The 25,809-nt window shown below is 31.5% G+C and overlaps 1 protein-coding gene and 1 long non-coding RNA gene across 3 annotated transcripts; one reads left to right on the top strand and one right to left on the bottom strand.

Moving 5' to 3' along the window:
* Positions 1–231: 231 nt before the first annotated feature.
* Positions 232–3,981, bottom strand: LOC147513016 (uncharacterized). Of its 2 annotated transcripts, none has more exons than XR_015217316.1 (3): positions 3,840–3,981; positions 2,218–3,763; positions 232–545 (listed from the first exon to the last, which is right to left on the bottom strand). It is a non-coding gene; the product is annotated as an uncharacterized LOC147513016 (long non-coding RNA). The 2 variants fall into 2 exon arrangements; XR_015217317.1 differs by lacking the exon at positions 232–545 and adding an exon at positions 840–1,241.
* A 15,561-nt stretch (positions 3,982–19,542) lies between these two features.
* On the top strand, positions 19,543–24,435 carry LOC147513015 (uncharacterized). Its single transcript, XM_086596008.1, has 16 exons — positions 19,543–19,875; positions 19,952–20,117; positions 20,185–20,240; positions 20,309–20,350; positions 20,427–20,483; positions 20,769–20,881; positions 20,961–21,032; positions 21,123–21,223; positions 21,478–21,520; positions 21,664–21,725; positions 22,181–22,285; positions 22,393–22,468; positions 22,863–22,975; positions 23,901–23,960; positions 24,049–24,157; positions 24,402–24,435. Exons 1-15 carry the CDS (start codon positions 19,785–19,787, stop codon positions 24,152–24,154), a joined length of 1,263 nt encoding a protein of 420 aa, XP_086452134.1. The 5' UTR covers positions 19,543–19,784; the 3' UTR covers positions 24,155–24,157; positions 24,402–24,435.
* Positions 24,436–25,809: the final 1,374 nt, after the last annotated feature.

The raw sequence follows: 25,809 nt of genomic DNA, 5'->3' as shown, positions 1-25,809 counted from the left end.
ATAGAACCACAGACTTCAACCGTCGTTTATGGGAGAGATTTTTTAGTAGTTCTCATTGTCATTTATTTATTTAGTATCATTTAATTTTTCCTGTTGTACCTGATATAAAAGCATGTATTCATATTACTATAAGGCTGTAACTAAAGAACATTAACAAAATATAAGACAAGAACTTGAATCAAATCAAAATATTTCCATTGAATACTTGGAACTTCAACAAAACAAATCCCATCCAACAATTTTGTACACAACCAAGTCTTGACGATAATTTTAAAAAATAATTTAGATTACATTAGTAAAAGCTTTAGGCCATGTAATAGTAGATCCTACATCAATATCATCAAAAGTCTGTCCTTTAGCACCGAACAACTCAGCGTTAAATTCCAAAATCTCATCCACTATGAACCGATATGCATTCGCATATACATCATTTCGATCACCAAACATTCTTCCAATGGAAACCACTCTACCCCTATGGTTTGCAGCTCACATGTTTGTACAGAATGTGATATCATTGGTCACCTAGACAATGAATGACCTGTTGTCTGCGACGAACAAGATATGAAGTAATAAGAAAATCTCAATACAACAAACATGCCAACTAGCAGATTCAAATGTAAAATCAAGAGTTGTATAACAAATTTATAGCAATATTACATATTTATAGTTGATAACTTCTTGTAGACTCAATAAGGAACACGTAAACTTGGCAACTTATATATAAGCAAGAGGGAATTAAAGCAAATAAACCAAGTCATTTACAACAACCCAAACACTAAAAGAAAAAAGAAAAAATCCAATGTACTAGACATATAATCTACCTCACCAACTACTTACCTATACTTTCTTAAACTCCTAAGATCAAACTTACACTAGTACAAGAAAAAAAAACTCACACATAAGAAAGTAAACCTTTCAGAGCATAAAGGTTTGAATGTGACTTGATGCAACATGGAGATGGATGTGACTTGATCAAACACAGAGGATCATAAATTGAGGGCCAAGGGATGGAGTCACTCACACTTTCCTCCCTGAGGGGCCTCATGCTACTTTTACCTAAGGTGCTTCTTAATCTAGCAGTACAGTAAGCATAGGCATCATGGGCTGAGGCTTAAGAAACAAATAAGGTCAAGGCATTTGAATCCAAACCAGGCGCACTAGTAGTTGTTGACCCAGTGCCAGGCGCAACTTTAGTCAATAATAAGTTTATGCGGCCGCAACATATCGAGATCAGGGCCTACCTACAACAAGAGAGAAGGTAACAAAGGCATATGTGAACTTATACAAATCAAGTGTCTAACAAATATGACAATGTGATCAGATACCAAGTATAAGAGTCTAGCCAACAAGCCTTATAATCCATATCAAACAATTGAACAAAGCTACACACAAGCTGGACAATATTATCATATTAATCTCCTAACACTAGACTCAAAAGCTTCCCTATTAACTTTAGACCCACTTCTTACAATCAAAGCATCACAAAGAAAAATCTTTGTACATAATTCTTCTTGTGTTAAGTTATATGAACAGTCCACGTCGTTGCCAAAATCCAAATGACACACTAAACTAAACCTCAAACAAATTATTTTCATCACGTATACGATACAATATATTAAACACATTATTTCCATATTGCCCAAACATTCACTACATATAGCCATAACCACTTAAATAGTTAACTACACAAACAAAAATACACTCAAACCTACTTTTACCAACTTGATGAAGGCTTCAAAATTCATAAGCAACAAAGTGATAGAACACACTTAACCTTGGACAAAAAGCACTTTCAGGCAAGAAGGCAACATAAGATCCACTGTGAAAATAGATACTATATTATATACAAAGAAATTCATGGATGCTTCCAGATACTCTTAAGCATCTTAACAAATCAGTCCACCATAGTATTAAGCTTAGCTAGAAGAGCTACATTTCACAAATCAGTCCACCATAGTATTCAATCACATACATTAATAAGTTCAATCACATTAGTAGGAAACAACAAGCAAAGCATATTGATTCGAACTATCAAACTTGAACGACGAATATTAGAAAGAGAAAACTAACATAGCTAATAATTCAAATTGAAAGTGTACACTTATACAAGCAACAATTATAATTACCATAAAACAATAATGTCATTCATAGAACAACAACAAAAATTCAAGTCTAAACAATATATCTAACTTCGAAATTCAATTCAATTCCCAATACCTGATAAGTGAAACCGAATGATGGAAGTGTTGTTGATGTTGCTTTCTTGGCTGGACTGTCGAGAGATAAATTTATAGGGAAATTTTCAAAAAAATCAAACCTTGAAGAAGAATGGGGATATTCAACTCGAACAACATGTTTGAATCCTCAACTTGCAATATCTCCAATTCAAACACACGAGACCACTTACACAGTTCCGAACATATACTTATCTGAGACCTTAAACCAAGCATCAAATCTTTTGCAACACCACTCCCTCCAGAAAACCCACTCTCAATATCATTAACAACAAGTGAATACACATATCATAATTTCTAGGCAAAAACGTCAACAAGGATATCGGTTCAAAATAATTGACACTATCACCACTAACCACACTATCTAAACTCCCACAAACCAAACTAGTAAAAACAGTCGAGTTATTCAGATAATTAAGTTTAAAAACGACAGAAAGATCAAGTAAATTACCTTCTTTTGAATAGCCTACACCAATTCTAACCATTATTCAGATAATTAAGCTTAAAAACGGCAGAAAGATCAAGTAAATTACCTTCTTTTGAATAGCCTACACCAGTTCCAACCATTATTCGGATAATTAAGCTTAAAAACGGTAAAAGATCAAGTAAATTACCTTCTTTTGAATAGCCTACGCCAGTTCCAACGATTATTCAGATAATTAAGCTTAAAAACGGCAGAAAGATAAAGTAAATTACCTTCTTTTGAATAGCCTACACCAGTTCCAACCATTATTCGGATAATTAAGTTTAAAAACGGCAGAAAGATCAAGTAAATTACCTTCTTTTGAATAGCCTACACCAGTTCCAACCATACAAAGCTTTCTAGAATCATCAGACCAAAAGCCATTCAAGTTAATGCTCACTCTATTCCTCCTAACAGTAAATCTATGTCTTCTAGTCTTAAATCGACTCGACTTTGTTCCTTCAAATGAAACTTTTACTTCCCATAGGAAACATACTACCAACTCTAAACACCAAAGACACTTCAACATATAAAACACCATCTAAGTCAGTTTTATAAACATTTTGTGTACGGAAAACAAATGATTCTGGTGAATTTTTATGAGTAAAGGTAGTATTTTTAACTAATTTTTTTTCTCCACCAATGAAATAACCAGTTTTTAATTGTGAGAAACTTGATTTAGATAAAAGTGAACCATTTGGTGTAGATTTTCAGTATGACAGAACAACACAGATAGAAATTAAACATACCTTTGAAAGCACTCAAATTCGAAAACATACCTTTGAACTCAGCTACAATCCTAAATCAAAGAATCAGGCCACAATTGAAGAAGAAAAGAAATCCTTATGAAAATTTTATGAATTTCTTAACAAATAAAAGAAAGGTTACCAGAAGAACAAGAGATTTCGTCACTGCAATCGGGTGCACCATAACAGCAACAAAAAATTATTTTTTTGACTAATACTAGCCATTACTCAAATAAATAAGAAGAAAATGGGTTTAAATTACCTGTTAATTTGACACCTTATCAAGAGAAATCCACTAGAGACAATATCCAAATGAAGAACTGAAAGCAAAAAAGAGAAAAGAATGAGAAACCACCTGAAACCCGAGTTCTTGATACGAAGGGAAGGATAATTTACCTGAAACCCTAGTTCTTGATGTGAAGGAGAAGAGAGAAAGAACTTAAACCCTAGTTTTCGAAGTGAGGTGAAGAGAGATCGAGAACTGAAATTTTGAGTAGTTTTCTCTAAAATTTTTGGTTGGCCTCGAAAAATCGAGCGGGACAACTCAATATTTCACTAAAGTCTACAGCGGGAATGAGCCCAATTTTTCAGAGACACGCTACGACGGACTTTGAGTTACACTATGACGGCTATTGGCCTTTGTTCAATTACTACAGCTATTAACTGTCGTTTATCGCCCTTTGTTGGTGTCGCTCTTTGGCCAATTTGGTGTAGTGTGATTTATTTTTTTTCCTGATTTCATTGTTAATTTGGTCATTTTATTGATGAACACTACAAATTATAGTAATTTTAAAACCATAGCCTCGACTTAATATATTTGCTAATACAATATGTTGCTTCTTGTAGAGGAATCATTGACGAATACCAAAATCAGTATTTTACACGCTTGTGACCTAAGACACCATAGTACAAGTATAGTTGTTTGTAAGCTACCATTGGAAGGCAGTGTTCTTCATGCTTAGATTTTTGTGTGCATATCTTGCAGTCAAGAGACCTACTATCTACAATTAATCTGAGAGGACATAATGGGAGCTTATTTCTACTCGCGGAGGTGCTCTCTATCTATCACCAGATCACTAATTTATACTCTCTTAGTACATTAGGCTACCAAGGGTTAACAGTAAAATCTCAAGTTGAGATATATCATTGTCCGAAATCTGGCCATGTTTATTCTCTTTTAAACAGATAACAATGCATTTTTTTTTCTTTCCTTTTTACTACTCTTATTCCAAAGATGAATGATAAATAGATCGATCTGTGTTGCAAATATCAGTGAAGGAGAATGATAAATCTCACTTTTAAGCAACATCCGTAAGTAGAAATAAGCTCCAATAATCTGCAGAGGTGTTTACGCCCAATTTTATATTAGTTAGTTAATTTATTTAATTTGTTTGATTTAGTTAGTGTGTTTTTGGTGATTTTGCAGAATTGGATTTGAGTTGATTAAAAGTGCCAAAACTATTGAGATTCGGGATGTTAGTACATGAGTTCGTGGTTAGGTCGCTTGGCATTGGTTATTCAGTTATGGAAAAGTGCCCAGTGGTAGTCAATATATTGTTTGCGTGCATTGGGTTTGGTCTTGGTATTTGGTAATGAGAATTGAGAGCCAATGGAGTCATTTTTTATTTGGACTTGGTACCTTAAATTAGCACCTGATCAGTAACAGAGAAACAAGGCTATAGCTATGAATACAAGGCACATAAAGACGAAACATAAATAATTTCATTGGCACAAATAACTAAATTGGGATGCCGTATATTTAATAGTGGTCCTTCTGAATTGGCACAATTTTGAATTGGGATGCCCTAGGAATAAAGGGTTTCATATATGTTCATTTCTCCTTCTGACACTTAGGGATGGGGTTTTTCTAACGTTTTCCTGCTTCAGTCCTAATACACCTCTTGCAGTTGGAAGTATACAGATGCAGGTGGAAATGTTCAAAATGGATACCCGTGCTACTGTTATTTTCTAAGAAACTATTGATGGAATAAAAAAACAAATGTATTCTCTTAATTCCATTTTCTAGCAATTATTGAGTATAGTTTTCTTAGCCTATAGATTTTCAATCGCAGTAACAAGGATTAGTATTAGCTAGTTGTTTGCATGGCATTGTACTTAGCAATTATAATTTTAATCCCATTTTTTTTCGTAGAAACTGATGAAACTTATTAACATTAAGGTCACTGATTAGAGCTCATTTTCTACAATATATAGCACGGTTAAGTAAGATAGCTCTGACTTCAAATCCCCAAGAGATTGTGAGGGACATAGATTCCAAGCTGCTCCAGCTGATGTAAGAAATTTTGTGAAGGTTAGTTGTTGCTGTTAGAAGTAAAAGATTTCATATATGCTAGTTGTTTTCGACAATGCAATAAAGGATGCAGTTGACTTCATAGCAGTATTGTTGTGTTCTATGAAGGACCCATAGCAATAGGTTTTTTCCATGTAATGAGTGCGATTTCCTTACTTTTCATTTGTGATAGGAAGTCCGAGACGCCTGTCAATCATATATTTTCATTCAAATAAACATCTTCCCTTTAATATATTTCAGCAATTGAATAATTTTTTCCAAGTTATCATTCACAACATAGTAGTTGCATAATTGCATCATTGATTGGCACAACGCCCTAGCAACATAGATAATAGAAGAACTGCATGTTCTTTAATCTGAGTGAAGATATTACCAACAACGTTTGATTCTATGTCCTATCGACCAAGTGTTAAGGGCAAACTTAATGCACTTTAATTACGCTATTCTTAATTAAACATTAGTTTTCATTATGAAAACTAATTTGTATGAAGCGAAATACCCTGGCTACAAAGTAGTTTGGCATAAATTTTCTTGCTAAAGTGCTCCAAATTGTACAAGTGTATATATACAGTAAATAAAACGCCCAATCATTAGAAACTTGAATCTTTAAGTTACAATCTATTGAAAACTACATATTATTTTATCAAACATGCATGTCTATTGCGATACTCAAACTATTGCGAGAATTTATTAGGTTCATCAATAATCCTTGCAAGAGCAGACACCATCCTTGAAACTGTGAAACATGTTGTTATCCCTCACAATTATTTCCCTTTTAGTCAGCTTTTAAATCACCTTAATAGTAGCATGGCAATCTACACACACCCTGAGGTTCTTCACCACCTTAATAACTAACTCTGCTCTACTCACAATTAGCTCCAAGTTCTGTAAATCGTATGCCTTCTCTAATAATAATTTCCAAACTATTTTCACTCAAGGTACATGTATTTGATCTCTTTCTCAGTTTCTGATCAAAATATGTATCTGCAAGCATTCATAGAAACATAAAAAAAAAATATATATATATATATATATATATATATATATATATATATATATATATATATATATATATATAGAGAGAGAGAGAGAGAACTATAGAGCAAAGAGAGAGAGACTAACCTTAGAAACAATATATGCAAATGATTCAAACTAACCTTAAAAAACAATTAACGATAAATTGAAAACATGATGCAAATGACTTGAACTAACCTCAATGAATAATTAACAGAAAATTAGAAAGTGGATGCAACTGCATTAAACTAACCTAAAAAAATGATTAACGGGAAATCGGATACTAGAGCTAACCTCAAAGAATAATTAACGGGAAATCAGAAACTAGATACAAATGCTTAACCTCAAAGAATAATTAACAAGAAATCATAAACTATATGCAAATGCATTGAACTAATCTCAAATAATAATTAACAGGAAATCAGAAACTAAATACAAATGCATTAAACTAAACTCAAAGAATAATTAACGGAGAATTGGACACTGGATACAATTGCATTGAATTAGAATAATTAACAAGAAATCGAAAATTGGGTGCAAGTGCATGGAACTAACCTCAAAGAATAATTAACGGGAAAACGGAAACCGGATGCAACAGCATGGAACTACCCTCAAAGAATAATTAACGGAAAATCAAAAACTGAATGCAAATGCACTAAACTAACCTCACATAATAATTTACGGAAAAGAGGAAATTGGATGCAAATCCATTGAACTAACCTTAAAAAAATGGAAATCGAAAACTGGATGCAACTGCATTGAACTAATGTCAAATAATAATTAATGGAAAATCAGAAACTGGATGCAAATGCATTGATCTAACCTTAAAGAGTAATTTACGGGAAAAATAATAATTAACAGGAAATTGGAAATTAACCTCAAATAACAATTAACATGAAATAAAAAACTGGGTACAAATGCATGGAACTAACCTAAAAAAATAATTAACGGGAAATCAGAAACTTGATAATTTTTTGATATGATGATCCCACGAGCCATGTATAATTTTTTTTAAAATACCATGTTTGCAAGGACATTACAAAAGGATAAATATAAGTTGGTATTATACACCACCTCGGATAATTAATGAGAAATCAGAAACTTGATGCAAATGCATTAAACTAACGTCAAAGAATACTTAACATGAAATCGAAAACTGGATCCAACTACAAGGAACTAACCTCAACTAATAACTAACGGGAAAATAGAAACTAGATGCATCGAACTAACCTCAAATAATTATTAACAGGAAATCGGCAACTGGATGCAATTGCATTGAACTAACCTTAAAAGATAATTAACGAGAAATCGAAAACTAGATGCAATTGTATTGAACTAACCCCAAAGAATAATTAACGGGAGTCAGAAACATGATACAAATGAATGGAACTAACCTCAAAGAATAATAAATTAAAAATTGAAAATTAATTGGATGCAAATGCATTAATATTAAACTAACCTCAGAGAATAATTAACGGGAATTCAAAAACTGGATGCAAATGCATTGAACTAACCTCAAAGAATAATTAACTAGAAATAGAAAATGGGATGCAATTAATAGAACTAACATCAAAGAATAATTAACGGGAAAACGGAAACCGGATGCAACAGCATGGAACTACCCTCAAAGAATAATTAACGGAAAATAAAAAACTGAATGCAAAATGCACTAAACTAACCTCACAGAATAATTGACGAGAAAAAGGAAATTGTATGCAAATCCATTGAACTAACCTTAAAAAAATGGAAATCGGAAACTGGATGCAATTGCATTGCACTAACGTCAAATAATAATTAATGGAAAATCGAAAACTGGATGCAAATGCATTGATTTAACCTTAAAGAGTAATTAACGGGAAATCAGAAATTGGAAAACAAATAATTAACGAGAAATCAGAAATTAACCTCAAAGAATAATTAATAGGAAATAAAAAATTGGGTACAAATGCATAGAACTAATCTCAAAGAATAATTAATGGGAAATTAGAAACTTGATAATTTTTTGATGATCCCACGAGCCATGTATAAATATTTTTTTAATGCCATGTTTGCAAGGACACTACAAAAGGATAAATAGAAGTTGGTATTACACACCACCTAAGATAATTAATGAGAAATCAGAAACTTAATGCAAATGCATTAAACTAATGTAAAAGAATACTTAATGGGAAATCGGAAACTGAATCAAACTGCAAAGAACTAACCTCAACTAATAACTAATAGAAAATCAGAAACTAGATGCATTGAACTAACCTCAAAGAATTATTAACGGAAAATCGGCAATTGGATGCAATTGCATTGAACTAACCTTAAAAGATAATTAACGAGAAATCGGAAACTAGATGCAATTGCATTGAACTAACCCCAAAGAATAATTAACAGGACTCGGAAACGTGATGCAAATGAATGGAACTAACCTCAAAGAGTAATCAACAGAAAATTGAAAATTAATTGGATGCAAATGCATTGAAGTAACCTCAGAGAATAATTAACGGTAATTCGAAAACTGGATGCAAATGCATTGAACTAACTTCAAATAATAATTAATGAGAAATAGAAAACGGGATGCAATAAATATAACTAACATCAAAGAATAATCAATGAAAAATCAGAAACCGGATGCAAATGTATTGAGCTAATCTCAGATAATAATCAACGGGAACTCGGAAACTGGATGCAAAATGAATTGAACTAACCTCAAAGAATATTAACAGGAAATAGGAAATTGGGAACAAATGCATGGAACTAACTTAAAAAATATTAAATGCAAATACATCGAACTAACCTTAAATAATATTTAACAGAAAATCGGTGGATGCAAATGTATTGAAATAACTTCAAAGAATAATTAATGAGAAATTTAATCAAAAATAATTAACGAAAAATCAAAAATTAGATGCAACTGCAAAGAACTAACCTCAAAGAATAATTAACGGGAAATCGAAAACTGGATAATCTATGATGATCCCACATAGTGAATCATGTATATTTTTTTATGCCATGTTTGCAAGGACGCTACAGAAGGATCAATAGAAGTTGGTATTACACACCACCTTGGATAATTAACGAAATATTGGAAATAATTGGATGTAAATGCATCGAACTAACCTCAAAGAATAATTAATAGGAAATCAAAAACTGATGCAAATGCATCGAACTAGCATCAAATAATTATTAACAGAAAATCAGAAACTGAATGCAAATGCATCATACTAACCTCAAAACATAGTTACGTTGTATGGTATGTAGTGAGAAAGTCTCGACAAATATAATTTTGCATTTAAAATGATGTTTATTATATATTTTTTTTGTATAATTGGGATTGTCTTGCCATTCAAGTGGCTTCATTATGATCTTCGCCTCATTCGACATTCTCACAAAACTTTAATCAAACTTTTATTATTAAACAAGAAAAAAACAGTCAAAGGGTTTTATCAGGGTGGGGTTCCCATTATATTATTTAAAAAAATAATTATATGAAAACGGTCCCCGTTTTATGAAAGATGACGATTTATGTAATTTAAGTAAATAATTTAAAAATATAAATAATTCCGTTTTCACAAAAAGTGAACTGAACATGTTTTGCCTATGAATTAAAGTGTAAATTAAGGGGGCAAAAATTACTGGTTGTCAAAATATAATCATTTAAAAAATGTCATGCAACAGTTAAATTTTGAGTTCAATGACTTTTCAAATTTTAAATATTAGGATTTGTGCATTGAAAGAAAGATAGATTCTACTTTTAAATTTTAGGATTTGTTAGTGGTTTGTTCATAAAACAAATTAATTATGTTTGTTGAATTATTTTTTTCTTTTATTAATACTATATTATTATGCCTCAACGCCCTTTCTACGAATTATTACAATATTCTATAGTTAAAACTTTTTGATACATAATAATTTAAAAAATATTAAAAAAAATCAAATCAATTTTATGAAAACTAGTCCTTTCTAATATCAAACATGAAGTAAGGTGGAAGACCTATTTGACGTTGCTAAAATTACGAGGGGCATCTCAAAAAAGATTTCCAGCCTGTAATCTACTATCTATATACTAAAGCAGAGACCTTTAAAGGAGGATTTTCTCTCTCCTATGTGTCACTCTAATATGAGAGTTAACATTTTCTCTATCATATGTGGCACTATAATATGAAAGATAGTATTTTTTAATAGGCTATAATCCTACGTACATGGAACCTCTTTGGAGAGTTTGAGTGTATTTCTAATTCTTATATTTGGAGCTCTTTGGAGAGTTTGAGTGTATTTCTAATTCTTATATGTAGAGAGTTCAAGTGTATTTTCAATTCTTATATATTTGATCAAATAAAAAAAATTGCTAAAAAATAGGTGATTTGTAGAATGTAATTTCATATTACGAATCAAACACTTTTATTGTTCTAATTTTTATATATTTGATCAAATAAAAAAAATTGCTAAAAAATAGGTGATTTGTATAAACTAATTCCATATTACAAATCATACAATTTTAGTGTCTATGAGACTATGATAAAGCACCGACTTATTTCAAATATATCTTTAACACGTAACAATTATACAAAAAATAACATCACAAAATATATAATAGAAAATGAAAAAAAATATAATAACGACAAAGCAATAATGACAAATATTTTAAAATATGTATAATATTGAATGAAACTAACGTAAAAAAAAACAATTAATGGGAACCAAAAACTGGATGCAAATGTATCGAAATGAGAGTTAACATTTTCTCTATCCTATGTGGCACTATAATATGAAAGATAGTATTTTTTTAATAGGCTACAATCCCTATTTACATGGAACCTCTTTGAGAGTTTGAGTGTATTTCTAATTCTTATATTTGGAGCTCTTTGGAGAGTTTGAGTGTATTTCTAATTCTTATATGTGGAGAGTTTAAGTATATTTTCAATTCTTATATATTTGATCAAATAAAAAAAAATTGCTAAAAAATAGGTGATTTGTAGAATGTAATTTCATATTACGAATCAAACACTTTTATTGTTCTAATTTTTATATATTTGATCAAATAAAAAAAATTGCTAAAAAATAGGTGATTTGTATAAACTAATTCCATATTACAAATCATACAATTTTAGTGTCTATGAGACTATGATAAAGCACCGACTTATTTCAAATATATCCTTAACACGTAACAATTATACAAAAAATAACATCACAAAATATATAATAGAAAATGAAAAAAATAATAATAACGACAAAGCAATAATGACAAATATTTTAAAATATGTATAATATTGAATAAAACTAACGTAAAAAAAACAATTAATGGGAACCAAAAATTGGATGCAAATGTATCGAAATGAGAGTTAACATTTTCTCTATCCTATGTGGCACTATAATATGAAAGATAGTATTTTTTTTAATAGGCTACAATCCTACGTACATGGAACCTCTTTGGAGAGTTTGAGTGTATTTCTAATTCTTATATTTGGAGCTCTTTGGAGAGTTTGAGTGTATTTCTAATTCTTATATGTGGAGAGTTTAAGTATATTTTCAATTCTTATATATTTGATCAAATAAAAAAAAATTGCTAAAAAATAGGTGATTTGTAGAATGTAATTTCATATTACGAATCAAACACTTTTTTTGCTCTAATTTTTATATATTTGATCAAATAAAAAAAATTGCTAAAAAATAGGTGATTGGTAGAAACTAATTCCATATTACAAATCATACAATTTTAGTGTCTATGAGACTATGATAAAGCACCGACTTATTTCGAATATATCCTTAACACGTAACAATTATACAAAAAATAACATCACAAAATATATAATAGAAAATGAAAAAAATAATAATAACGACAAAGCAATAATGACAAATATTTTAAAATATGTATAATATTGAATGAAACTAACGTAAAAAAAACAATTAATGGGAACCAAAAATTGGATGCAAATGTATCGAAATGAGAGTTAACATTTTCTCTATCCTATGTGGCACTATAATATGAAAGATAGTATTTTTTTAATAGGCTACAATCCTACGTACATGGAACCTCTTTGGAGAGTTTGAGTGTATTTCTAATTCTTATATTTGGAGCTCTTTGGAGAGTTTGAGTGTATTTCTAATTCTTATATGTGGAGAGTTTAAGTGTATTTTCAATTCTTATATATTTGATCAAATAAAAAAAAAATTGCTAAAAAATAGGTGATTTGTAGAATGTAATTTCATATTACGAATCAAACATGTTTATTGTTCTAATTTTTATATATTTGATCAAATAAAAAAAATTGCTAAAAAATAGGTGATTTGTAGAAACTAATTCCATATTACAAATCATACAATTTTAGTGTCTATGAGACTATGATAAAGCACCGACTTATTTCGAATATATCCTTAACACGTAACAATTATACAAAAAATAACATCACAAAATATATAATAGAAAATGAAAAAAATAATAATAACGACAAAGCAATAATGACAAATATTTTAAAATATGTATAATATTGAATGAAACTTACGTAAAAAAACAATTAATGGGAACCAAAAACTGGATGCAAATGTATCGAAATGAGAGTTAACATTTTCTCTATCCTATGTGGCACTATAATATGAAAGATAATATTTTTTAATAGGCTACAATCCTACGTACATGGAACCTCTTTGGAGAGTTTGAGTGTATTTTTAATTCTTATATTTGGAGCTCTTTGGAGAGTTTGAGTGTATTTCTAATGCTTATATGTGGAGAGTTTAAGTGTATTTTCAATTCTTATATATTTAATCAAATAAAAAAAATTGCTAAAAAATAGGTGATTTGTAGAATGTAATTTCATATTATGAATCAAACACTTTTATTGTTCTAATTTTTATATATTTGATCAAATAAAAAAAATTGCTAAAAAATAGGTGATTTATAGAAACTAATTCCATATTACAAATCATACAATTTTAGTGTCTATGAGACTATGATAAAGCACCGACTTATTTCGAATATATCCTTAACACGTAACAATTATACAAAAAATAACATCACAAAATATATAATAGAAAATGAAAAAAAAAAATAATAACGACAAAGCAATAATGACAAATATTTTAAAATATGTATAATATTGAATGAAACTAACGTAAAAAAACAATTAATGGGAACCAAAAACTGTATGCAAATGTATCGAACTAACCTCAAATAATATTTAACGGGAAATCAGAAACTGGATGCAAATACAAGCATTAAACTAATCTTAAAAAGTAATTAATGGAAAATCGGAATATGGATACAACTACATTAAACTAACCTCAAAGAATAATTAACGGAAAATCAAAACTTGGATGCAAATACATCAAACTAACATTAAAAAATAATTGTCATAAAATCGAAAACTGGATGCAAATGCATTGAGCTAACCCTCAAAGATTAAATTAACAGGAAATCGGAAACTGAATACAACTGCATTGAACTAACCTCAAAGAAAAATTAATTATAAATTGGAAACATAATGCAAATGCGTGGAACTAATCTTAAAAAATAATTAACGGGAAATCGAAAACTAGATACAAATACAACTTTATCAAATAATAAACGATAAATCAGAAACTGGATGCAAATACATTAAATTAATCTCACATAATAATTAACGGAAAATAAAAAACTGGATGCAAATGCATCGAACTGACCTTGAAGAACAATTAACAGAAAATTGGAAATTGGATGCAAATGTATTAAACTAACCAAAAAGAATAATTAACGAGAAATCAGAAACTGGATGCAACGGCATTGAAATGATCTCAAAAAATAAATAACGAGAATTGGAAATTGGATGCAACTGCATTAAACTAACCTCAAAATATAAATAACGGAAAATCAGAAACTGGATGCAAATGCATTGAACTAACCTCAAAACATAGTTGGGTTATATGTTGTGAGAATGTCTCGATAAATATAGTTTTGTATTTAAAATGGTGTTTATCTTATCTCTTTCCGTATTCAAGTAGCTTCAATATATATAAACTTCGCCTTATTAGGCAATCTCACAAAACATCAATCAAACCTCTATTATTAAACAACAAAATAAAATTGAATGGTTTTATCAAATATGAGTTTTTTTTTAATGGAGAGTGAGGTTTTCACGTTATAAGAAATTTGGTTTAGTGATCAATATAATATTAATATATTATAGTTCTACATATTTGTAAATATTTTTCAGAATAATTAATATAACAACACCCGTTCGTAGATAATCTTTGAAGATCGATTCCACATAGTGAGTCATGCATAATTTAAAGAATAATTAACGGGAAATCGAAAACTGAATAATCTTCGATGATCCCACATAGTAAATTAAGCATAATTTACTTTTTATGTCATGTTTGCAATGACACTACAGATGGATCAGTAGAAGTTGCTATTACACATCACATTAGATAATTATAAAGAAATCAAAAACTGGATTCAAATACATAACTGAGCTCAAAGAGTAATTAACGGGAATTGGAAACTTTATGCAAATTGCATTAAACTAACGTCAGAGAATAATTAATGGAAAATTAAAAATTGGATGCAAATCTTTGAAAAATATTTAACGAAAAATCAGAAATGGTATGCAAATACATCAAACAAACCTCAAATAATAATTAATGGGAAACCAAAAACTTGATGCAAATGCATTAAACTTAACTCAAAAAATAATAAACAAAAAATAAAAAACCGAATGCAACTATATTGAACTAACCTCATAGAATAATTGGTGAGAAATTGGAAACTAAATGCAAATGTATTGAAATAACCTCAAAGAATAGTTAACGGGGAATCAGAAACCGGATATAATTGTATCGAACTAACCTCAAAGCATAAATAATCAGAAACTAGATGCAGATGCATTGAACTAACCTTAAAGAGTTATTAACGGGAAATTGGAAACTGGATCCAAATGCAATGAAGTAATCTCAAAGACTAATTAACGAAACATTGAAAAATGGATGAAACCGCACTGAACTAACCTAAATGAATAATTAACGGGAAATTATAAATTTGATGTAACTGCATTGAACTAACCTCAAAAAATAATTAACATGAAATCGGAAACTTGATGCAAATGCATTGAACTAATCTCAAAAAACAATTAACATAAAATCGGAAATCGGATGCAACTGTATTGAACTAACCTCAAAGAATAATTAACGAAAAACCAAAAACTGGATGCAACTGCAATAAACTAAAATAAGATATCAACTAACGGGAAATCAAAAATTGGATGCAAATGCATTGAAATAACCTCAAAAAATAGTTAACTAAAAATTGGAAGTCAGATGTAACTACATCATACTGATCTCAAAGCATAAATGTCAACTTTTTTAGCCTTCTCACATGAGTAATTACGAATAATTAGGAACCCAAAACGAAAGTGAATTTATAAAAACAGACCCTTACATATATGTAAACTATATAGAAATTGTAAACTATCGAACTAACCTAGAAAAACAATTAATAGGAAATCAGAAACTGGATGTCGATGTATTAAACTAACCTCAAAGAGTAATTAACGGGAGATTGGAACATGGATGCAAATACAATGAACTAATCTCAAATACTAATTAACGAAACATCGAAAATTGGATGCAACTGTACTGAATTAACCTTAATGAATAACTAACGGGAAATCATAAAGTGGATACAATTGCACTGAACTAACCTCAAATAATAATTAACAGAAAATTGGAAACTTGATGCAATTGCATTGAACTAGCCTTAAAGAATAATTAATGAAAAATTAGAAACTGGATGCAACGTACTACATTAAACTAATCTCAAATAATATATAATTAATGGAAAATCAAAAACTTGATGCAAATGTATTGAACTAATAACCCTAAAACATATTTGTATTATATGTAGGGAGAATAAATGTCTCGACAAATATAGTTTTGCATTTTAAATAATATTTATTATATTTTTTTTATTCAAACAACTTCAATATTATTTTGGCCACATTGGACATTCTCACAAAACTTTAATCAAACTTATATTATTAAACCTAACAATAAAAAGAAGTCGATAAGTTTTATCAAGGTTTGGTACTTTCTTTTTATAGAGAGTGGTGCAAGAAATTTAAATGAGTAATTAATATAATTTTCATTTTTTTCATAGCTATTCATAGTTGCTAATATTTTTTAGAATAATTTAATATAATGACACCCGTTCATAGGACACGTTCATGTGATAAATCTTTTCAAATGGGAATAGTGTATTTTTTGATGATATGAAAATAATCAATATGTTTTAGTGATTTGTACACATTAGTACGTAAGCTGAACGATGATGATTTACAGCTAAATCACCATAAATCTAATAAAACTATTATACAAGCTAGATTGAGTTTAAGATAATTCCATTTGAAAATTACGGATTAATATTCTAAACCACAAAGTGAAGAGACTATCTCAATTTAATCCCTTAGTTTCCAAGTACTTATGCACCATAATCGCTGCTCATTAACGTATTTCGGTTTATTTTCAATAAAAATATATTATGATTCGAAAATTTGCCGCTAAATCACTATAAATCTAAGAAAACTATTATACAAGCTAGATCGAGTTTAAGATAATTCTATTTAAAAATTACGGATTAATATTCTAAACTACAAAGTGAATATATTATCTCAATTTGATCCCTTAGTTTCCAAGTACTTATGCACTATAACCGCTGCTCATTAACGTATTTTGATTTATTTTTAATAAAAATATATTCTGATTCGAAAATTTGTGTAAAACATTTTGTAAAGCCTTTTCAGCACACAAAATATTTAATAGATTCCGTACGTATGCCCGAGTCCAAAATCTAGTACACATACTATCTCAATCCCTAATGTCAAAATTCACGTTTTCTACTCCAAGAGTTCAAGGAGCGACAAAACACGCTTCAGTCGTATTAAAACCAACAATAACAAAATTGCAACTGCACCCCCAACAACTTGTATTAACTTTTAAGAGGATTGTGAAACCCATAAAGATTGGGCTGGGCTTCTAATACTTGGGTCGAGATGAGCAGGTTTCTTATTCTCGAAGAAGAGGCTACCCCGCTCAAAATCAGGAACTTTCTTGAACAAGTCTACAAAGTACAAAGAGACCTCCCCAATATATTTCAGCTCTCTCTTCCACATTCTAGAATACAAGTCTCAAAATCTCAGTACCTTTTGGAAGAGCAGAAGAATGGGAATAATAAGGAACAATTTCATATTCTTGACGGGAACAGTGTGTGGAGTTTACATTGCACAGAACTACAACGTACCCAAAATTGCTGATGTCACAAAAACTATTCTCGAGACTTTGAAGCAAATGGAAAAGACTTATCGGAAAGACAAGAAGCCTGGAGATGAGTGAATTAACTATCAGGCTCCTTCTTTTTTTATACTACTTTTTAGTAATACAAATTAGTGGAATTTTTTTCTTTTTACAATGGGTATTGTGACTTGCCTCTTTTCTTCTCACTGTATTAATTAAAGATTAAATTGACATGCATGATCTCAAGTTCTTAACTGTTTCTTCATGTGAATACAATTGAAACACTTCCACTGAAATAATTTTGAGTTTGGAGTACAGGATGTTCGAGTATGTTTCAGTTCAGCTAAGTAAAGTAAGTTTATTTAGCTAAAATTTCATGTATGCTACTGTGAAAACTAAAATATTAGTAGTTAGTTAATCACTAAAGAAGTCGGGGAGATCTGTGTACCTTTAGGTTATATGTATTGTTGCAGTCACCAACTCAAAGTCTCAAACATTTGATTTTCTTTCGGGCGTGATGATGTATAATTGCAGACTTGGGATGCAATGTTGAGAATATACGTATTTTTTACAAGTAGTGGCTATTGTATAGATGATAACAGTAAGCTCTTATGCAGTTAAAGGCGCAAGCGCTGTCTAGTGGGGTCATGCCTAGAGGCTAGGCGACATTAGGTTACAATTTAGAATCATAGGAGTCGGGATGGCACTCTGCGTATTCAATTAGGTCAGGGGATTCTTAATCCTAGGAGTGAAGCACTTTGGCTACTGACTCAGAAGCCATTTCTCTAATTCAATTAGATGAGATTAGTAGTTTCAACCTTATCCCTTTCTTAGGATGCTTTTGAGTTCTATTTGGGTGCCATATTGTCAGTTAGAAGCAGTAAGGTGCTGTGGAAGAAATTTCATCTAAGACATGTCTAGAGGGTAAGAACGCACTCAAAAGGATTGGAAGGAGTGGTAGTCTGGTAGAAACTGGTTGTCAGGATTTGGATTTGGAATACATATATTGGCTGACCTTGCTGCAACTTTGGGGTGAGAGTTACGCTAGGCAACTTTGCTAGTTATCACAATCCTGTATTCAAAACTTGCCAACAAGGCAGCACTATTTAGGGTTCAAACTACTTCTCTTCAGTATATCTAACTGTAAAGCCAATGATGATGAGAGAAATATAGAGTTTTCCCTTCTGAGATTACTTGGAGCACAGTTACTAGATGTATCTCTATGCAAAAGTGGTTTTGATCATCATGACCCAAAGAGAAATACCTAGCGGGTTAGCTGGTTAAATCCAGATTTATGTATTGGCAGTTTGGCACTAGTTTCTTTGAGCGAAAATGAGTTGTGTTTGACTATTGAAACCCATGGCTCTACATACTTCACCATTATAGGTTGCAAACTCCGAGAAACTTATATAACTGAGTAAAGCTATCAATAAATAAATGATGGATATGAATTTTATAACCTTGTACTTTGAGAGCTTGCTTATCAGGTGTATACTTGTACTTTGAAAGTTGTGGAAATTGACCTGGACTAAAAGCTTAAATGAAACAGTAGTGGAAATATGTTGAAGAGCTTATCAAGTGAACGTTTTTGGGAGGAGTGGGGTTACACGCCCCACAGCTTAGCAATTATCTAGTTAAATGAAACATTTTTTTCGGTGAGATGAGCTCATGAGCTGGTTATCTTTAGGGGCCCAATTAAACAGGCCCAGAAGTCCACTATAAAAGTAAAGTCTTATTAATAACTGAAATATCAACCGCCAAAAACTGAGATGAGTTCAACGAGAACAAATTTGTACAAAAACCCGTCATTCTCTTACAACAAAGACTTGAGTCTCTCTTCCGTCCTTGAAAACCTCAAAGGTGTCGTCTCTATTTCTTCTTCTTCTTCTACTTTCACTTTTATTTCTCTCTTCTCACCTATGCTTTTCCATTTCAGCTTACAATGTTGCTACTGCTAATACTCCTGCTCCAATCGAACAATCACAATCACATTCACATTCAATTCATCAACACAAAATATCAACACCCAAACGGAATCCAGATCATCCTTCATACGATCTTGATGGACCACTCACTCACCAGAATTTCATCCAAAAGAGAAGGTAAGATGATTTAGGTTAAATATTTATTAGTTTTATGCATTTTATTTATTTTATTTTTTCTGTGCAGGAAAGAGATTGGCTCATCAGCTCAGTTTATTCAAGAATTGTCTCCAGATATTTTGGTAATTTTTCGCCGTAATTTTATGAGTTAATATTAATATTGATTTAAGTTGTTGTTGTTGTTGTTGTAGGGAAATCCAATTCAAGTTTTCAACCTCTGGTCCAATATGAGAGTAATGTTCATTACTAACTTCTTTGCCCATTTTGAAAACTGATTTCCCTAACTAATACTGGATAATGATATAATAGGTGATGAAAGCACTTCATCTGAAGAACATGAAGATAAACATGATGCTCCAAGTTCTGGTTAGTTTCAGGATTCCCTTTGTGTTTTTTTTAAGCTTAATTTCTGTAATTAGCATCTCTCTCTCTCTTTCCTTTTGCAGTCTTAATATTAATTAATGTTGTGTGTTACACATATTATTACTTGCACACATTGATATAACTTTATCAGTACTAGTCACTCCCCATGAAATTGTATCCTCATCAAAACAAATTTCCACGACAAAATAAAATACAATCTTCGAGGTTTTTTTTATTTTTTTGTTTAAAATTTTCTCTGTCCTGACCTGACTATGTTGCTTCATTCAGATCGTTTGGATGAGATAGCTGGTGTTAAGAGAAGATCTGAGCAGCGGTTTCCAGCTCCTGGCGAACCTGTTTGTGTTGTATGTGGGAAATATGGAGAATATATATGTGATGTGGTAGGATATTCCATCAATTGGGTTTTGTGTTGATCATGACCCTGCCACGTTTTAGATAACATGATTTGTATTCCTACAGACTGGTGACGATGTCTGCAGTATTAATTGCAAAACCAAGCTGCTCAAACCTAAAAAACTGAGGTCTCCTGAGGTTTTGACTACTTCATCTGCTTCAAAACATTCAATTACATAATTTATACTTTACTGCTGGGTCTTAACCTATCTTTTGTTAACCTTGCAGAGTGAATTGGTAAAAAAAAATTCTTCCATTATCTTGTCACAACCTGAGCCAAAGGCTTATGCTTGGGATTTCGATCAGCGTAGTGTATGTCCATATAAATGGTAAATCATTTACAGCTTTTATCAGAAGAAAAAATGACATCTCCACCCGTTCTTGATTGAGTTAAGAGAGTTTCTAATGACAGTAGTCTTATCATATGGACGGATGCCTGTATCGTGTCCCCTTAAGTGAAATCCTTGTCGTAATTCATTGTAGATATTTTTTTTATAGGGAATTCACTTGTAAAGAACCTTTTGCATTTTGGAATCAAATTTCTTTTAATGAAATCTTGATTTTTTTATTTTTATTTTTGTAGTTGGAAATGTAACAATCCTGGCCATCTTGCAGAGGATTGTCTGGTAATTCTCCCTACAGAGTTCCAGTTCTACATGCAGTCGGATTCTTATTTTCATTAAACTAAATTCAAGTTGTAACTTCTCAATTCACTAAAATATATTTGATGTCTTCATATTTTAATCAAACTTTCGTTTTCTTTACATAGGTGTCTTCTGGAGCTCAATCTTATAGTTCTATATCCAGAGATCTCCGTGCACTCTATAGAAGGTCATTAATTTCTCATTTCTCTCATATTACCTTTGTGCTAACTTTGCTATTGCTCTTTCATGTTTTCTGACTTCATACCTGATAGGAAGTGCTATTTTCCTGGAATCACACGAGAAATGTTACTTGCAAAGTTGCAAGGCATAAGTCGATGCTAAAGAGAAATATGTCTTAACGTGATTTGCCTTTGAATCTTCAACTTCTTTTCAGTATTAAGCCCAGCGAGGCAGCGATTATTCACCTATCTAATTAAATTATAGTTTGCATTCATTAGTCAAACCAGTTTATATTTTGCAATTATTTCCACAGAAGTTTCAAACTTGTTAAAAAACATGCACTGAGCTAACTTTCTGATCTCACTGGATCTGTAGATCAATTGTATGATAATTGTCTGTGGCATATCTGTACTTTTCACACCTGAGAATGATTATCAATAATGTGCCTGTCATTTTTTGCAGATGCCATCAGATAGGCAAGAGCTCGTCAGATTCAAAATGCAATACATGCCAAAGCTCATCAAGTTTGTCAATGTGCCTTGATTGTAGTACAAACTATTGTGACAGGTTTAGCAAACCTTATGCGCTTGATCATTTAAACCTCGTGGTGAATTCATTCATCATTTTCAGTGTGGTATAGAATGAGCTAATACTAAAGTGTTTCGTCTGTGCAGTTCAGGTCATCTACATGAGCATATTGTGGCACATCCCTCACACAGACAGCTTTACTCATATAAACTCCAGCGTTTGGTAAGAGTACACCTTTCTCATTATAGATCTGTTGAAAGGAAACTTATTACTACAGAGTATAGATCTGTCAAAATGAAACTAATTATTAAAATTATCTAAAGAAAGAGTATGCATAAAATTTTGTTATAATTAAACAAAACAATTTAATCAAGGCTTCCCTGGTTGCGTTTTGAGGTGATTGAACTTGGGAAGCAGGATTCTAATTAGGCTAGGTGAAACAGATGCCCCTATTGTGACAAATAATACTGAAAACTGACAATATTCTGAACAGGAATTGCCAGGTGGTTATTCCAATACCTCTGGTTGCCTGCTTCAAGCATTAATTTTCCTCTCTCCATGGATCCACGATTGTTTGATTTTATATTTGCGTATAATAACATTTAGATCTTGACAGGTGAAATGCTGTAAATCGACATGTGATGTTACTGACATCAATGATCTATTATCTTGTCACTATTGCATTGACAAAGCCTTTGAAAAATTCTACGACATGTACACTGCCACATGGTAAGTAAGGTTTTATGTATTGCATATATTGGTTCTGAAATACCTTCCAGTAATGGAGGTCACAGTAACCATTTTTTTTCTTGAATTAACAAGATATCATTATTAGTTTTGGAATTTACGTGTTTGTTATGTCAGTGTCTCTTGGTTAAAATAAGATATGAAAAAGATATCCTACTAATAAAGGAAGAATTTTTTTTATAGTGTCACATCAAGTATAGTTTGCTTTTACCTGAAAATACAGACTTCCTATTTTCTGTCGTTTTTTAGTACCATTGAAAAAATATCTTATTCAAATAATTACATGGTCTATTACAAATGTTCGTTCTCAAAGCTTTCATAACATAACTAAAAATAAGTTGCACTGTGTTGGTTTTATGGGTTTCTGACAGACCCCGAACGCTAGTTCACACAACATGGCCTAGTTTGAAACTTTGAATGGACTGGCCATACAGACATGGATTTTGGTGATTCGATACCCAAAAACGGATTTTTTGGTTTATCATGTGCTTTGATTCATTTGGGGATTCTTGTATATTTGTGTGTGTGCACGCATTTTTCTCTAATTATTTGCAAGATCATATTCTAGAGACTAGAATGAGTATTTGGACTTTTATTTATGGGTCCATTGAAGAGGGTCACCTCATTACAGATAGCTGAGTCTTGGAGTTGCATGGTATGATGTTGTTTGGCATTGAAGTTCCTTACCGTCATGCAAGTTTAACTCTTGCAGGAGTAGGCTTGAACTGCCAAGCAAGGTCTAACCAATTTCTTTCACAAATCAGTTGGACCATCTGTGCGATTTACTATCCAAAATATATTATCAAATCCGGTTATGAGTGCACGTTCTAAAATAGAATGCTGCCTTCATCCTTTTTCAGCCATCCAAATGTGCAGAATTTAATTTTGTTTTGTTTGCTTGAAACAGGAAACGCGCTGGAATTTCAATCATCTGGAACTCGATTTGCTGTGAAGAACACTTCAGTTGGTAAGCTTGCTTATTCTCATCACCTCCATTTTTCAGTCCATGGTCCTATTTGATTATCAGTTGTGCATACTGATGATTTTAAATCCAGGCACAGGATGAATTGCATGAGTGCCGATGTAGAAGGTAGTGCATATGTTATCAGGCCACACTCTCAGAGAGACAAGCGTATTCAACTCAGCGACTTCATCTTTTGATAGGTTGAATCTCCGTTTGTATTCCCAATTATTTGATTCTTAATACTTACTTGATATCAGTTGATCTGATCTTGTTATCTCTCTGATTGCCCACTCATCAATGTGTCCTGAAACTGCATTTGCCTTGTTCCCGTATGACTTGGAAAAGTGATTTTATGTGATGAGAGGAAAATAGAAATGTTTATGTAATGCAGTCTTGAAGTGCTTTCTTCTAATAACGGAAATTTTAATGTTTGATTTATACTAGATCTATCTTTAAAGGAATATGATTTACTGGGGAAGCTTGTCTTGGTCGATTTGGAAAAGGAGAGCAAAATTTTCTCATCCGCAACACATGTACATTTAAATTTTTTCTCTGCCATATATGAACATAGTTACTTTAAAGTTTAAACTCGGAGATTGGGTGGGTGTAGCAGCCTAGCAGGGGACCTGATCTCATCTTTCTCATTATTCTTCTTGTTGAGTGCATTGAATGCATTGTGATCCTTCATGCCCGCTTCAGTGTTGTGTTTGATTGGTTCAAATTTGGCTTTTTCTTCATAAATAATAATCTAGGAAGTGATTCAATCTCTTTGAATAAGTAAGTAATACACTTGGAATTTATTTGATCTGATCTGAAGTTGAGTGAAAAATAGTGCGGATTCGAGTCACAAGCAATGTCACGATTATCGTAGACAGTGACGTGTGGTGCTCAACCAAGGGAGGTTTACGCCATAGTCCATAGATTCTTGATTTTAATAACAAAAGCTGCTTATCTAAAAGGATTTTACTTTTCATTGAGGTGTTGGATGCTTAGGTTGGTTGCGTGCGACCCAATTGAGCTGCATTTGCACGAGTCAAGATTCCATTTCATTCGTAGAGTATACGTAATGAAAGAGGACTTGTCGTTTTGAGGTGGCACAGCTTAGTTGGGTCGCAACTCGCAAGCAAGACTTTCTCCAACAAATAATTACGAATGATGGACAATTGCATTTGATTGGAGAATTGAGATCAATTTGCTCAGATCAAATCCATTCATTCAAAAGTTTCATGAGCCTATCAAATGTGCTGTTTTAATTTTGTGAGGTTCTAGTGACATACATATTTTTTATTATGTTGCTTCCCGCCCATTGAGATCCATTTGTTTTGCAATATATGAATAAATGAGTACGTAATCTTTCAAGTGGTCGGAGAATATGCTTTGGACGGTCAAATTATTCCTTTGTCCCCATCTTAAAATAGAAGGTTTATGCTTCGCATATTCGAAATCAACTAATTAGGTGCGAATATACTATGCTTTGCACCGCCACATGATTGGATTATGGAACGATAAAATAAACGATTATAATATGGCTCCATCCAAGTTTGAAAATTACAAAATAGACCTTCTATTAAGGCTCAATATTTTAGATACTTTGCCCTTATAATTTTCGTGAAGTATTTATTTATCAGGCTGCACCTGCACAATATTTCGTGATGAAATCTGGGTCCCGTATTTTTGGTACTTCATGGTCTACATTAAATACTCCCGATATTAGATTTTATCTTTATTTATTTAAAATTTTTTAATTCAAATAAGCCATTATTGTAATAGCAGTTCTAAAGTATACACACTTCACCTGTACTACGTAGGTATGAGAGACTTTGATTGCAGTATTTCTTGGGACAATATAATT

Source organism: Coptis chinensis, chromosome 3 (assembly GCF_015680905.1).
Source record: "Coptis chinensis isolate HL-2020 chromosome 3, ASM1568090v1, whole genome shotgun sequence".
In the NCBI taxonomy this organism is placed as follows: domain Eukaryota; kingdom Viridiplantae; phylum Streptophyta; class Magnoliopsida; order Ranunculales; family Ranunculaceae; genus Coptis; species Coptis chinensis.
This window is presented reverse-complemented; position numbering and strand designations above follow the sequence as displayed.